The 13,721-nt window shown below is 41.0% G+C and overlaps 1 protein-coding gene across 3 annotated transcripts in view; it reads left to right on the forward strand.

The window, feature by feature from the left end:
• The window catches only part of SEPTIN12 (septin 12), a 198,127-nt gene extending 184,643 nt beyond the window's left edge, over nt 1–13,484 (forward strand). For all 3 annotated transcript variants that reach the window (XM_033963188.1, XM_033963189.1, XM_033963187.1), the window contains 5 exons: nt 209–326; nt 1,503–1,598; nt 1,693–1,789; nt 11,476–11,527; nt 13,154–13,484. In XM_033963188.1, coding sequence (XP_033819079.1) covers nt 209–326; nt 1,503–1,598; nt 1,693–1,789; nt 11,476–11,527; nt 13,154–13,319 — 529 coding nt within the window. In that variant the 3' untranslated portion in view covers nt 13,320–13,484. The remainder of the gene's footprint in view (nt 1–208; nt 327–1,502; nt 1,599–1,692; nt 1,790–11,475; nt 11,528–13,153) is intronic.
• Nucleotides 13,485–13,721: the final 237 nt, after the last annotated feature.

A 13,721-nucleotide genomic window follows, 5' to 3' on the forward strand; every position in this document is an offset into this window, starting at 1 on the left:
GAGCCCAGAGTGGTGTCACCGAGGTTCTGTAGTTGGAAACAAAAATACTTGGGATTATTTAATGACATTGCTGTTTTGAGAGTTTTCAAGTTTAAATAGATTGCTTGGATTGAGAAGAATTTAAATATGAAATTTACACCAGGGATTGTAGCAGGGCTCCATGTGCTAGATACCAGCGTACATTGTAAACTTACTGTGTGGTGCATAGGTTGCGTCCCCTAGATGTGGAGTTCATGAAGCGCCTGAGTAAAATTGTTAACATTGTGCCTGTGATTGCTAAATCTGACACCTTGACGTTGGAAGAGCGTGAAGAATTCAAGCAGCAGGTGAGTGGCTCCAAGAGTAGCTAGAGATGGAGAGAGAATATGAATCTGTGCAGCTAACTGTTTCAGAAATCATTTATAGATTCTCCCAGTTTTTATTGAAGATTCAAATAACGATGCCCTTATTTCGGTATACTTTTAACTGTGATAATCTTGCTTTATGTGAAGAATTAATTATTGTAAACTGAGTCGAGCCCTATCATAGGGAAGACCTGGTATAAAAAACTAAAGATCGGATTGGATTAGAAAGGAAAGGTGTGTGTAGTGGAAAGAGCTGGTAAGTTTTAATGAAAGCGCCTCAACTAAAATTTGCAACTTTGGAATGTACCCGTAAGAGGGCATTCTTTTTTGTTGGACCATCCATATGGAATTCTTTACCATTAGGTCTAAGGGAAGAACTCTCATTTCTCAGATTTAAGAAACTATTAAAAGCCTGTTTTTTGTAAACAACCCTATGGGGTTTTACTCTGTTAGTTAGTTGCCTTTATGGCAAGTATGACTTTTTTCTTACTGCTTTGCTGGTATTATTGTGCCAGGTCTCAGTAGTTGTGATTTTGCTTTGTGGGGAGGTTTCTTGCTATGAACTGTTTTTAATTCATAAGTTTTATTTATGATCATTTTGCCTTTGGGAAGGGGCTGTCCTATTTAATTATTCTTTTGCTTTTTAACATTGTAAACCACTTATATTCCTTTTTAATTGAGAAAGCAGTAAAGAAATCAGTAAACTTGTAGTGAAAGGAGGTGGGTGGAATGAGGCAATGTTCAGGAAGAGATGTACTTGGGGAGGAAGAAACTTCTGGAAGAGGTTTATTGGGAGGGGAGGAAAGAAAGAAGAGACATGATGGAGGAAGTACAAGACTGAGAAGGAGAGCAGGAGTAAGTAAAAATTAGTGAAGGACTTTTTAAGATAAGATAAAGAGAACAAAAAATAGAAAGTTGTATGAGTGTTGGGTTGAAATGGTAAAGGGAGGCAGAAGTGGAGGAAGCATTGTTGGACAGTAACGGGGCAAGGGGGGCAAGAGCTGATGAGTGACACTCCATAGACAGGATAGACAGACCACAGATGATTGGTAGCTTTTGGTTAGAAGGATGAGGATGGGAATGGGTGGTTGTTCATATGAGCAGGGATCAGGCAGAGTCTGACTTCAAGGACCATAACCCCCAGAATGTGTCCCACAGATTCGAAAGGACTTGCAGGCATACGGGATCAGTGTATACCCTCAGCGGGAGCTTGATGAGGATTTGGAGGACGCACTACTAAATGAAAGAATTCGGGTAAGACTAAGGTGTCAAAAGCATGAGAAGGCATTGCTGAAAAGATAACAGATTGGATACTCTGTCACAGTGCTGTTCACATTCTTTCATACAGGAAAAAATCCCATTTGCCGTGGTGGGAACAGATCGGGAACATCAGGTGAATGGAAAGAAAGTGCTGGGACGCAAGACCAACTGGGGGATGATTGAAGGTGAGATCCTGGCATTCCTTGGTATACTTACTGCTGCTGTGTGCCATAGAGGTCAGTCCAAATGGGACAGGAAAATGTATGTATATACCTGAGCCCTGCGGAGCCACAAAATGGGGCAGGGATTGGTTTCACTAGAAGTTAGTTTGAGATAAGGAAACAGATTCTGTAGGACTGAGAGTATTTCTTAGAGCTAGGTTTGCTGTTAGGGGACAGACTGTGGATCTCCTGATATCCAGGAGACTTGATCTAGTTGAGGGCCTTGAGGACCATGTGTGGGTATCCACTGAAATTAAGGTGTTCTGGGGCGCTATGTTTTTAAGCCATGAGGATATTGTATTGCTCATGATGTGTTTCAGATTGAGCCTGGTATGTGAATTGTGCATGCCAGCCTCCTCTTCTGCCCAGTGTCAGCATGAGGCAATGTAGGGCTTCCCTTAATGTACACATGCATTTCCTAACCCTATCTGAGGTAGGCTAGAACTTCAAATTGCTCCCTCTCCATGATGGTGCTGGCAGGTCTCCTGAAATGTGATACACTTGCAGGGAGTTGCTCTTCTAGAGTGCCACACTGCCAGTTTCTCACAATCTCTCCCCTCCCTTTCTTCTCTACAAATACAAGCAGCCCATAGCTTGGAACCTTGTTCCCAAACAGCACCTCCTAGGAGCAAAGCATTCCGATCTTGCATCTTCTTGCAAAGCATTCTGACCTTGCATCTTCTTTCAAAGTCCATCTTTAATGATGTGTTAGGCACACATTCTTCTACAGGATAGGCTAAAGCAGACAGAGGGCACCACAAGTCTTGCAAGGAGGGATACTGGAATCCCAAGGATATCCATGAAAGCTGTTATCTTGGCATGGTTTAAACAAGATTTGGATAATTTCCTAAAAGAAAATCATTAAAGATGGACTTTGAAAAATCCACCCTGTATTTCTAGGATAAGCAGCATAAAATCTGTCTTACTGTTAGGATCTTGCCAGGTACTTGTGCCCTGAATTGGCAACTGTTAAAAACAGGATATGGGGCTTGATGGATCTTTGCATCTGTCCAAGTATGGCAACTCTTAGTTCTTCTATTCCATCTGTTATTTATTAAAGTGTATTTTGTAAGAAGGGTCAGGTAAAGAAAAGATGGGCGAGTCCAGTAGTAAGAATGCCTGGCTGGTGGCTAAAAAGACCAGTAGCTTCCCAGATAAACAGGGACCACATGAGTGTAGGATAGGAAGGATTTCACTGGGCATTGCATAAGGGACTGAACTATTTAGAGTCAGGCAGGAGGAGATGCATGAAGAGGGAGGGAACCTGTTCTTAGTAAGCTATAGGGAAATGATAGGCAAAAGATCACAGTGGGGTGTAGGAATCAATGAGATCCAACTTCTGTCCCTCACTAAACTGCACTGACAGCATGCCAGCTCTGACTACTACAGCTGATATGTTTAATTATAAATGTCAAAGAGTAAAAAGGAGGAGGATCCCTAAGAGTACAAAGTTCAGAACCCACAAAAAAAAGGGTAGGAAATGACCAATGAGCTTTCAAAAAGAAAGAACCCCAAGGATAAAAATTACATTACATTAAAGGAAATTTGCAAGCCACCTAATACCAACGGGAGTTCAAAGCAGTTAACAAAAGAGAGACTGCAAAACCATCAGGAGTTCCATCAAATTCATATCTAATTACTCACAATACAAATTTCTTAAATATGTTTTCAACAATGTATGAAATGCAAAAAAAACTGGTGTCTTGCCTTTAAAAGAGAGATGAAGAGAATTCCATATAGATAAACTATTATTGTGAAATTTGTATGATCTTACAGATTTGATAGAAAGAAATCTTAACAAAAATTGAAAATAAGTATACAAATGTGAGAATTCCCCATATAATGACTAAAATTCACAAACTGCAACTCATCCAAAACACTGCCGTAAGACTTATCTTCAACCTGAGAAAATACGACTTAGTCACAACCTTCATCAAACAAATGCACTGGCTACCCATCCCATCACGAATAACATTCAAAATATCTTGCATCATTCACCGCATACTTTATGGAAACTCTGCGACCCCACTCATCCAACTCTTCTCAATAGCATGGTCTACTTCCCGCAGAACCCTCAACTGGATGCTACTAAATCTCCCATCCACTAAAGATCTTCACTATAAACGAGTTGTCCACTCCATGTTTACCTTCCTAGGAGTCAAAACTTGGAATGGCCTTACAGAAAAGACCAGAACTGAATCTTGCCACATCATCTTCTGAAGAAAACTGAAAACCCATCTGTTCGATACTTAATCTCCTTTACCCTCTTCTCTCCCTTTCCCTTCCTCCTCTCTCCCCTTCCTCTCCCTCTTAACTATCCACCTCCTCTCTCTCCCGTCTTACCTCTCTTTATAGTCGCCTTGAGCCTCAATAGGTATGAGCGACGCACAAATAGAAGATTAGATTAGATTAAAAGGCAGAAACGGAGTTTGTAAAAAATATGGCACTCAACCAGATACTAATGCAGCTGTATAAGAAAAGGTGTAACTGATTCAAATTTAGAAACTGCAAAAATTAGCCACACGGCCTTATTTTGTATTGAAGTCTGCCTCTTTGGTTCTTTGAGCAATATAAACAACAAAAGAGTTGGACGGCCAAGAGTAGAAGGTCCAAAAAGGTAACACAAAGGGAATTTAGATGTATGTATACGAATGCTAGAAGTCTAGGTAACAAAATGGGGGAACTAGAGACAATAGCGAGACATGACATATTGGATATCATTGGCATAACAGAAACATGGTGGAATGAAGAAAACAAATGGGACACAGTACTACAGGGATACAAACTGTATAGAAGAGATCGAGTAGGGCAGAAAGGTGGAGGTATTGCTCGATATGTCAAGGAGGGAATAGATTCTGTTGAAATGGTTACAACAGAAATGAAAGAGAAGCTTGAGTCACTCTGGATCAAAATTCCTGGTCAATATGGTGCAGATACGAAAATTGGCCTTTACTATCGTCCCCCAGGACAGGCGGAGGAAACTGACTCAGAAATGATGGAAGAAATCAAACAAGAATGCAAGACGGGCAATGTAATTGTATTGGGAGACTTCAATTTCCCAGGGATAGACTGGAAACTAGCAACCTCCAACTGCGGCAAGGAGGCCAAGTTCCTGGATGTGCTAGGGGATTGCTTCCTGGAACAAATGGTAAAAGAGCCGACAAGAGGCAACGCCACCTTGGACTTGGTCCTAAATGGCCTCACGGGACCGATAACAGAAGTGGAAGTCGTGGTTCCACTGGGAACGAGTGATCACAATGTAATCAACTTTAAACTTGACATCGGGAAAGGGAAACATGCCAAAACCTTAACCACCACCTTAAACTTTAAAAAGGGTAAATACGATCGCATGAGGGCCATGGTAGAAAAACGACTAGAGAAGATGGTGGACAAACTTGAAACGGTAGATCAGGCATGGTCCCTACTGAAAAATACTATCACAGAAGCACAAGATCTCTACATTCCGAGGATTTCCAAAGATCGGAGAACAAAGAGCAAAAGAGAACCGGCATGGCTTACCATACAGGTGAAGGAAGCCATAAAAGAAAAGAAGGACTCTTTCAAAAAATGGAAATGCATAAAGACAACCGAAGCCTGGAACAAACATAAAGATGATCAGAAGAAATGTCACAAGGCGGTGAGGGATGCCAAACAGGATTATGAGGAAAAAAATAGCCCAGGAGGCCAAAAACTTCAAGCCCTTCTTTAGATACGTGAAAGGGAAAAAACCTGCAAAAGAGGCAGTGGGACCCCTGGACGACCAGGGAAGAAAAGGGTACATCAAGGAAGATAAACAAATCGCAGACAAACTAAATTCCTTCTTTGCGTCTGTCTTTACGAAGGAAGACACCTCAACAATACCTGAAGCAGAGAAAGTGTTTCCAGGAGAAATAGAGGACAGCCTCACCACAGTTGAAGTGGACTTAGACCAGATATACTATCAGATCGACAAACTTAAAAGTGACAAATCCCCTGGACCGGATGGAATTCACCCGAGAGTCTTAAAGGAATTGAAGGTTGAAATCGGAGAGTTATTGCACAAACTTGCAAACCTGACAATCAGAACTGGACAGATACCGGACGACTGGAGGATAGCGAACGTCACGCCAATTTTCAAAAAAGGATCGAGAGGGGAACCGGGCAACTATAGGCCTGTGAGTCTTACGTCGGTCCCCGGCAAGATGGTTGAAGCACTGATCAAGGATAGCATAGTCCGGCACTTGGACGCACACGACTTGATGAAACCCAGTCAACATGGATTCAGGAAAGGGAAATCATGTTTGACGAATTTACTCCAATTTTTTGAGACCGTAAACGAGCAAATTGATAGTGGGAAGCCTGTGGACATAATATACTTGGACTTCCAGAAAGCGTTCGACAAAGTTCCACACGAAAGACTTCTCAGGAAACTACAAAGCCATGGCATAGAGGGAGATATACAAAGATGGATAGGCAAATGGCTGGAAAACCGAAAGCAGAGAGTGGGCATAAATGGGAAGTTCTCCGACTGGGAGAAAGTGACTAGTGGTGTACCCCAGGGCTCGGTACTTGGGCCGATCCTTTTTAATATTTATATCAATGACCTGGAGGAAGGAACATCCAGTGAGATCATCAAGTTTGCAGACGATACAAAACTATGCCGGGCAATCAGATCGCAGGAGGATAGAGAGAAACTCCAGAGCGACTTGTGTCGGTTAGAAACATGGGCGGAGAAATGGCAGATGAAGTTCAATGTGGAGAAATGCAAGGTAATGCATTTAGGCAATAAGAATAAGGAATACGAGTATACAATGTCAGGTGCAACTCTGGGGAAGAGTGAACAAGAAAGGGACCTGGGTGTACTGATAGATAAGACCCTGAAGCCGTCGGCACAATGCGCGGCAGCGGCAAAGAAGGCAAATAGAATGTTGGGCATGATAAAGAAAGGAATCTCGAGTAGATCGGAGAAAGTTATAATGCCGCTTTATAGGGCAATGGTCAGACCACACTTGGAATACTGCGTCCAACATTGGTCTCCCTACCTAAAGAAGGATATAAAACTGCTGGAGAGGGTGCAGAGACGAGCAACAAAACTGGTGAAGGGTATGGAGAGACTGGAATATGAGGATAGACTTATAACACTGGGATTGTTCTCCCTTGAGAAAAGGAGAATGCGTGGGGATATGATCGAGACCTTCAAAATACTGAAAGGAATCGACAAACTAGAGCAGAGAAGATTATTTACACTGTCCAATTTGACACGGACTAGAGGACATGGAATGAAGCTGAGGGGGGACAGGTTCAGGACTAATATCAGGAAGTTCTGCTTCACTCAGAGAGTGGTTGACACCTGGAATGCCCTCCCAGAGGAGATTATTGCGGAATCGACCGTCCTAGGCTTCAAGAGCAAACTAGATGCATATCTCCTTAAGAGAGGCATATAAAGATATGGTGGACTATAAATTACGCCAGGTGTACACCTGGCGGGGCCTCCGCGTGTGCGGATCGCCGGACTTGATGGACCGAAGGTCTGATCCGGTGATGGCAGTTCTTATGTTCTTATGTTCTAAGCATATGTGATTTTATCTGTCTCCCAATGGGAGGTACTAGAGATGAAGACTGTATCTAAATACAAGATAGCATGGCCCAGGCAAGTGGGATTTCTTAGGGAGAGGAGGAGATGGGCAGACTGGATGGTCTATTTGACCTTTATCTGCCATCATGTTTCTGTTGAGTATAACTTGTTCCAATGTCATATGTTCATGTCTCTCTTTTTTGTCCACTCTATATTATGGTTATCATATTATCTTTAACATAATGTTTTCTTTCTATTTTTATAGATATACAAACTCCTGAAGCAGGCATTGTTTTTACCAAAATATGGCTCTGTCGAGTCTAATTTTATATTTAGCCTATTAATGAACTTTGACATTTTTATCCTTGGGGTTCTTCCGTTGTTGCTATTGGAAGCCCATTGGTTCTTCCCTACTGTACTTTTTTGTGTGTTCTGTAATTTTTGGAATATTCCACATGCATAAAATATCTTATTTCTGCAAGGGATTTGTGCTTAAAAGTACACATGGCACCAAGAAAGCACACACTTTTACGTGACGTGAGTGGGTGTTTAGATGGAGCATGGTTGCAGTTGTGGTTTGTGCACTAATAATGATTTTGCTCGTGTCCGCTGCTTTGATCTAATTGTGACTTTTGTTGGTTTACTGCTAGTATTTTTTTAAGACACTTAGGCAACTTTGTGCCTTTATAAAATAGGTTATAAATTAGGGGACATATACTGCAGACAGCACCGCAATCGGCGTCCACCTACAAAAATGGCCATTTGCAGAATTGCAGCTCCTGTTAAAAGTAGGCGCCAGTAATGTAGGCCAGGATTTTAAAGGCCTACATTACCAGCACCTACCTTTCACAGAGAATCATGCCTAACAGCGCCTAAGCTCATCTCCGGCCATACCATGCCTACTTTGAATCTGTAGATGCAATTTGGGCGCCAACTTTTTTCTTAAATGAGACTTTAATTGGATTTTAATCAGCACAATCAATTAGTGTGCCGATTAAGCCAATTAAAACAAGTTAGGTGGCGGTAGAGTACCTATCGCCACTTAACTTATCGGCGTTGTTTGTAGGATCTCCTTCTAGGTGCCGTCCTGCCCTCTTAACATAGGCAATCTGTTATACGATTAATTCCATGTGGACATTTTAACTGTACTCCACTCTGTTTTATTTTATATAAACTCTAAAGCAGCACAGGTGTTCCAGAGCCACGCAATTAAATGCTGCTCTTCAGCTTCAATAGGTATTGCACACCGTTAAAAGCTTCTCTGTAGCCGCAGGAGGCATCGCACATGGTTAAAGGCTACATTCCGTGTGTGTACCTTACACATTCCCTAGGAACAGCCCTGTTTACTATGATCTAAAGTGGTGTTTCCCAAGTCAGTCCACACACCCCTTGCTAGTCGGGTTTTCAAAATATCCAGAATGAAAATGTATGAAAGATTTGCATACAGTGAAGGGCAGGGCATTCAAATCAAGTTCATGCATATTTACTATGGATATCTTGAAAACCTGACTGGCAAGGGGGTACTTCAGGACTGATTTTGAAAACACTGACCTCGCTATTCTCGATATTTTTTTTTTTTCAGCCACTGAGAACTTTCAAAATCCTATATGGTATCCTCCCTCCCTTTATCCCTCTTTCTTGGAATTCCTCAAACCCTAATACCACCAGATCCTCCCACAAATTAAAACTATCCTTCCCCTCGCTAAAAGGCATTTCCCACACAGGAAAGCTAGGGACCTCCCTCCACTTCAAAATCACTGAGCTCTGGAACAACCTTACCTCCCCTCTTCGGAACTTGAGCTCTCTCCAAGTTTTCCGCAAACATCTGAAAACCTGGCTTTTCTCAAAAAAATGTAAGTCTCCCTCCAACTTAGGAATCAAGGAAACTCTTATATCTTGGCATCCCAAGTCCTCTAAATTTTCTTCACACTTCTACCTCTAACCCTCTGTTGTAGTTTCTTCCTATTTCTCCTACTGTAAACCGCGTCGAGCTCTACGAACGTGGAGATGATGCGATATACAAATCTAAGGATTAGATTAGATTAGAACAGTTTTCAGCTAGTCAGTTTACTCAGATAAATGGCTCTCATTCTGGGTATTTGCATGTTTATTCTTTGTACACATACATGTACATGTGATTGTAAACATAAAATGATAGAATGAACGTACAATGCAGTCTCTCTGCTCTGGTTCCTGCATGTATGTATATCACACATTCATACACGTGCATAGTAGTCTTATTGTAAGTATAATCACCGTGTGTATACATGATTATAAATACATGGTTGCACATACATCCCTAAAGCATTCCCCTTTCACTGACCCAGTCTTTTCTAAATACCATGCAGCTGTATTTTGATTTCTTTTCAGCAAAGATACGATCAGATATGTGGTTTTTCCACTTCTCTCTAAGCTTAGCATGGGAATAAGAGTCTTTAAACCGAGCTAGTAACCTGCTCTGTTGAAACATGACTTTCTTTTGAGCCCCTCTCAAGAAACTGAAAAGCAGTTCACAGCATGTGTTTGTTGCCTGAAGTGCCCATCAAACATCATCTCTGTATAGATAAGAGTCTGATCCAATCAAGAAAACATTCTCAGTCAGGCTGGCTCTGAGCCTCAGTCATAGTTGTTATCAGCAGGAAGGAGGCCTGCTGCCCTCTGGAGGTCAGTCATCTGCATTACGACTATGCAAAATCCTCTGAAATACTATGTAGTAGAATCAAAGAGGAAGCGATACAGTACAGTGAGGATAATTTTTCAGATTCACTTAGGTAAATAGACTAGCTGTCCATAAACTGCCATCAGTTGGTCCAAGTTAAGAATGTGATATTGCATTGTGCTCACACTTTTAGCTGGACTGAAATAAAGTGTCCCTGTGTATTGTAGGTAGGATCATACATATCAAGTCTTCATGCCTATTCATGTTATTTTCCACCTCCTGATTCTCTTGGTCCTCCCTTTCAGCTAGTCTGTCACTTTTTCCTTATTTTTCCTCTTCTCCCTTACCACCTTGAATATGTTTTGCTCTTTTTCCACTTTCTCTCTGTAAATCGCCTTGAGCTTGCTTAGGTATGTGTGACACACAAATAGAAGATTAGATTAGATTATAAATTTAAGCACAGCCATTTGCACCAGTGAAAACTTGGCACAAATCCCTGTGCCTAAATTTAAGCACAGATGCCCTTTTCAAGTTTATCAAGTTTATTTGAGTATTTGATTAAACGCTTATCCTAAGGTACAAAGCGTTGTACAATAAATTAAAAAATTTATAGGATTTCAAGAAGACAAACAATTTTAATTGATTAGACGTACATAACTTCTCAAGACTTAAAGAGACATTGGGAATGAAGGGAGAACTACAATTTTTATATAGGAAAAGTGCATGAAAGGGAAACACAATAGGGAGAGGGGGAGTTAAAATTTGCTGGACTTGTTTTGAATATTCAGTTAAAGGCATCTTTAAAAAGGAAACATTTTAAATTGCTTTTAAACTTCTGCAGATTACATTCAGATCTTAAATATATAGGAAGAGAATTCCAGATCATTGGGGCAGTCACTGAAAAGATGAAGGTACGATGAGTACCAATTAATCTCAAAGAAGGAACATTAAGGGTGTGCTGTGAAGTTGATCTAAGGGCACTCGGGGGATCGTATAGAATCAGGAGTCAATCGACGAATGCTGGAGTGTTGGTTTGTAGAGTTTTAAAAGTCAAAAGAGCAATTTTATATGTTATCCTGTGTATGACAGGTAACCAGTGGGCTTTTTGTAGTAGTGGGGTAACATGGTCGTATTTATTGGAGCTAGATATGAGCTTGATAGCTGTGTTTTGGATTAATTGAAGACATTTTATATCATATAATTATGTACATAACTTAAAGTAATGCCCCAGGTCCACCCATGATTCACGTGTAAAATCTAGGCGTGTAACTTGTGATTTGTTAAAATGCCAATTATTGTTGCTAATTAGCTTGTTTAGCTAAATTGCGTGCACAATCAAAACTGCATACGCCAGTTTTGGCGTTTTTATAGAGTTAAGGGGTGTGCTTTCTCTTTGGAATTATTAAATTGCTTTTCTGTTCTGTTTTCTCTTTGCAGTGGAGAACATGGCACATTGTGAATTTGCAAACCTGAGAGATATGCTCATAAGGTAAGAGCTTTTTGCAGTCGGAAGATTTTGTGATTGTTCTAATGCACGCTGGAAGATAAGACGTCTCTGGCCTATACAGGGGAAGTCAGAAATTGGGTTGTTAAATATAGCTTATCTTTATTTAATAAATACATTGTTTCTTCAAAAGTATGTCTAGAGCAGTTCAAAGAGTGAAAATAGTAGAGGACCATTTTCAATAGTGCATCGAAGTGTGTCCAAAAATTGGGTGGAGAAAATATTAATTTTTGAAACCATTAGACATCTTATCTTTTTTTTCCCCTAAAAAAAGTGACCTTAAGCGTTTTGATCCTTAGGATGTCTAATCTTTTTGGCCATTTTTGAAAGAAAAAAAAGTCCAAATCCAAGCTATTTGGATGTAGGTGGGCCCACCATATATACTAGCCAGCAGAGCAGTGGGGCACCTTAGAGGATACTGCTGTGAGTGTACACCTGGCACCTTTTATGTGACAACTCGTCATAACCCCCTTATAATGTATGGTGAGCCCACCAGAACTTGCCCAAAACCTACCATACCACCTATCACCCTAATAGACCTTATGGCTGCAGGTGTCACCTATATGGCGTAGAAACATAGAAACGGACGGCAGAAAAGGGCCACGACCCATCTAGTCTGCCCACACTAATGACCCACCCCCTAACTTCCTCCGTGAAGAGATCCCACGTGCCAGTGGCAGTACAGTAGGAGTTTGTTGGGCTCACATATTCTACCATAAATGTAATGGTTAGAATGGAATAGGGGCCTGGATCCTCCTCTCAGTGGTTCACTACAGCCACCAATTTACTCCAGACACCTGCTTGCTGCTCTGTTAGGATTTCCCATACCTGGTGCTTCTATTATAGAGACAAGATATGTATTTCATTCAGATCTTTGGGGGTGCGTGGGGGTCAGTGACCACTGGGTGAGTGTTGGGGAGGTTATGATTTAATCCAGGTTAAGTACCTTTTTGGTTCTTAGATGCTATCTAATGTCTAGCTCCGGATGCCATTTAGAAGTCCACTGGCACAGTGGTTAAAACTCCAGCCTCGGCACCCTGAGGTGGTGGGGTCAAGCCCATGCTGCTCCTTATTACATTGGGCAAGTCACTTAATCCTCCCATTGCCTCAGGTATATTAGATTGGGAGCCCACCAGCACAGGCAGGGAAAAATGCTTGAGTACCTGAATAAATTCATTGTAAACTGTTCTGAGCTCCCCTGGGAGAATGGTATAGGAAATTGAATGAATGAATGTTCAATTATCACAACAAGACATCCAAGAACTACACCACCAATGAGTGGTGAAAGATGGTATGTACATATAAAGTAGGCATGCTTAGGGGAAGAGTTAGAATGGAGTATGGGAGATGTATTGATTTATGCACAAAAATATGTGCTAACCTTTATGCCTTCTCTCTGGCAGGCATAATGCTGTTGCTTCAATCAAGGCTCAATTTGTACAAGATTTGTGCTAGTATTTTATAGACGTATAGATACCTAGGTGCCTTCATAAAATGGCTGCCCTATTAACTTAGGCACCCTGTTATAAAACTGTGCTCTTAACATTTTGTTTGTGAAGCCCTCTCCCTGACTTCTCAGCTTTTTCTTTGCACCTACCTCTCACCTCTCAGGACTAACCTGCAGGATTTGAAAGACATCACTCACTACATCCACTATGAGAGCTACAGGATACGACGACTAAGCGAGAGCAACCTCCTGCCTCAGAGCCCTGAGCTTATTCCACCGTACCCCAAAAAAGAACAAATAGACAAGGAAGAACTGGAGAATGTCTTCTGAGCCGAGGAGCTCTTGCTTCCCATGCCCCCTCTCCCACCAAAAATGGATTTTTTTCTGGCTGCTTCTCAAATTTCTACTTTTTTGTTTGTTTTATAAACTGTATTAAATTTTATTAAATAAGTGACAATTTCGTGTGTGAGTAAATCAATAAAATTACATTTCAATACAAAATGAGTAATATTGTCTTCAATATCATAATACCATATTTATTTATTAACCACCTTTATGAAGTGATTTCCTGGGAAAGTGTGAATGAATGTTTTAAATAAATGGTGAGAATAAAAAAAATTGATAGGTTAAACTCAAGCCTTAAAGGTAAAATACAAACAGAAGTAGGATGAACAAGGTTTTTTTGTCCCCCAAGGCATACTCGGTGTTCAGAAATATTTGGTAAGGTGCAAG

The sequence above is a fragment of the Geotrypetes seraphini genome, chromosome 11, assembly GCF_902459505.1.
Source record: "Geotrypetes seraphini chromosome 11, aGeoSer1.1, whole genome shotgun sequence".
Lineage (NCBI taxonomy): Eukaryota > Metazoa > Chordata > Amphibia > Gymnophiona > Dermophiidae > Geotrypetes > Geotrypetes seraphini.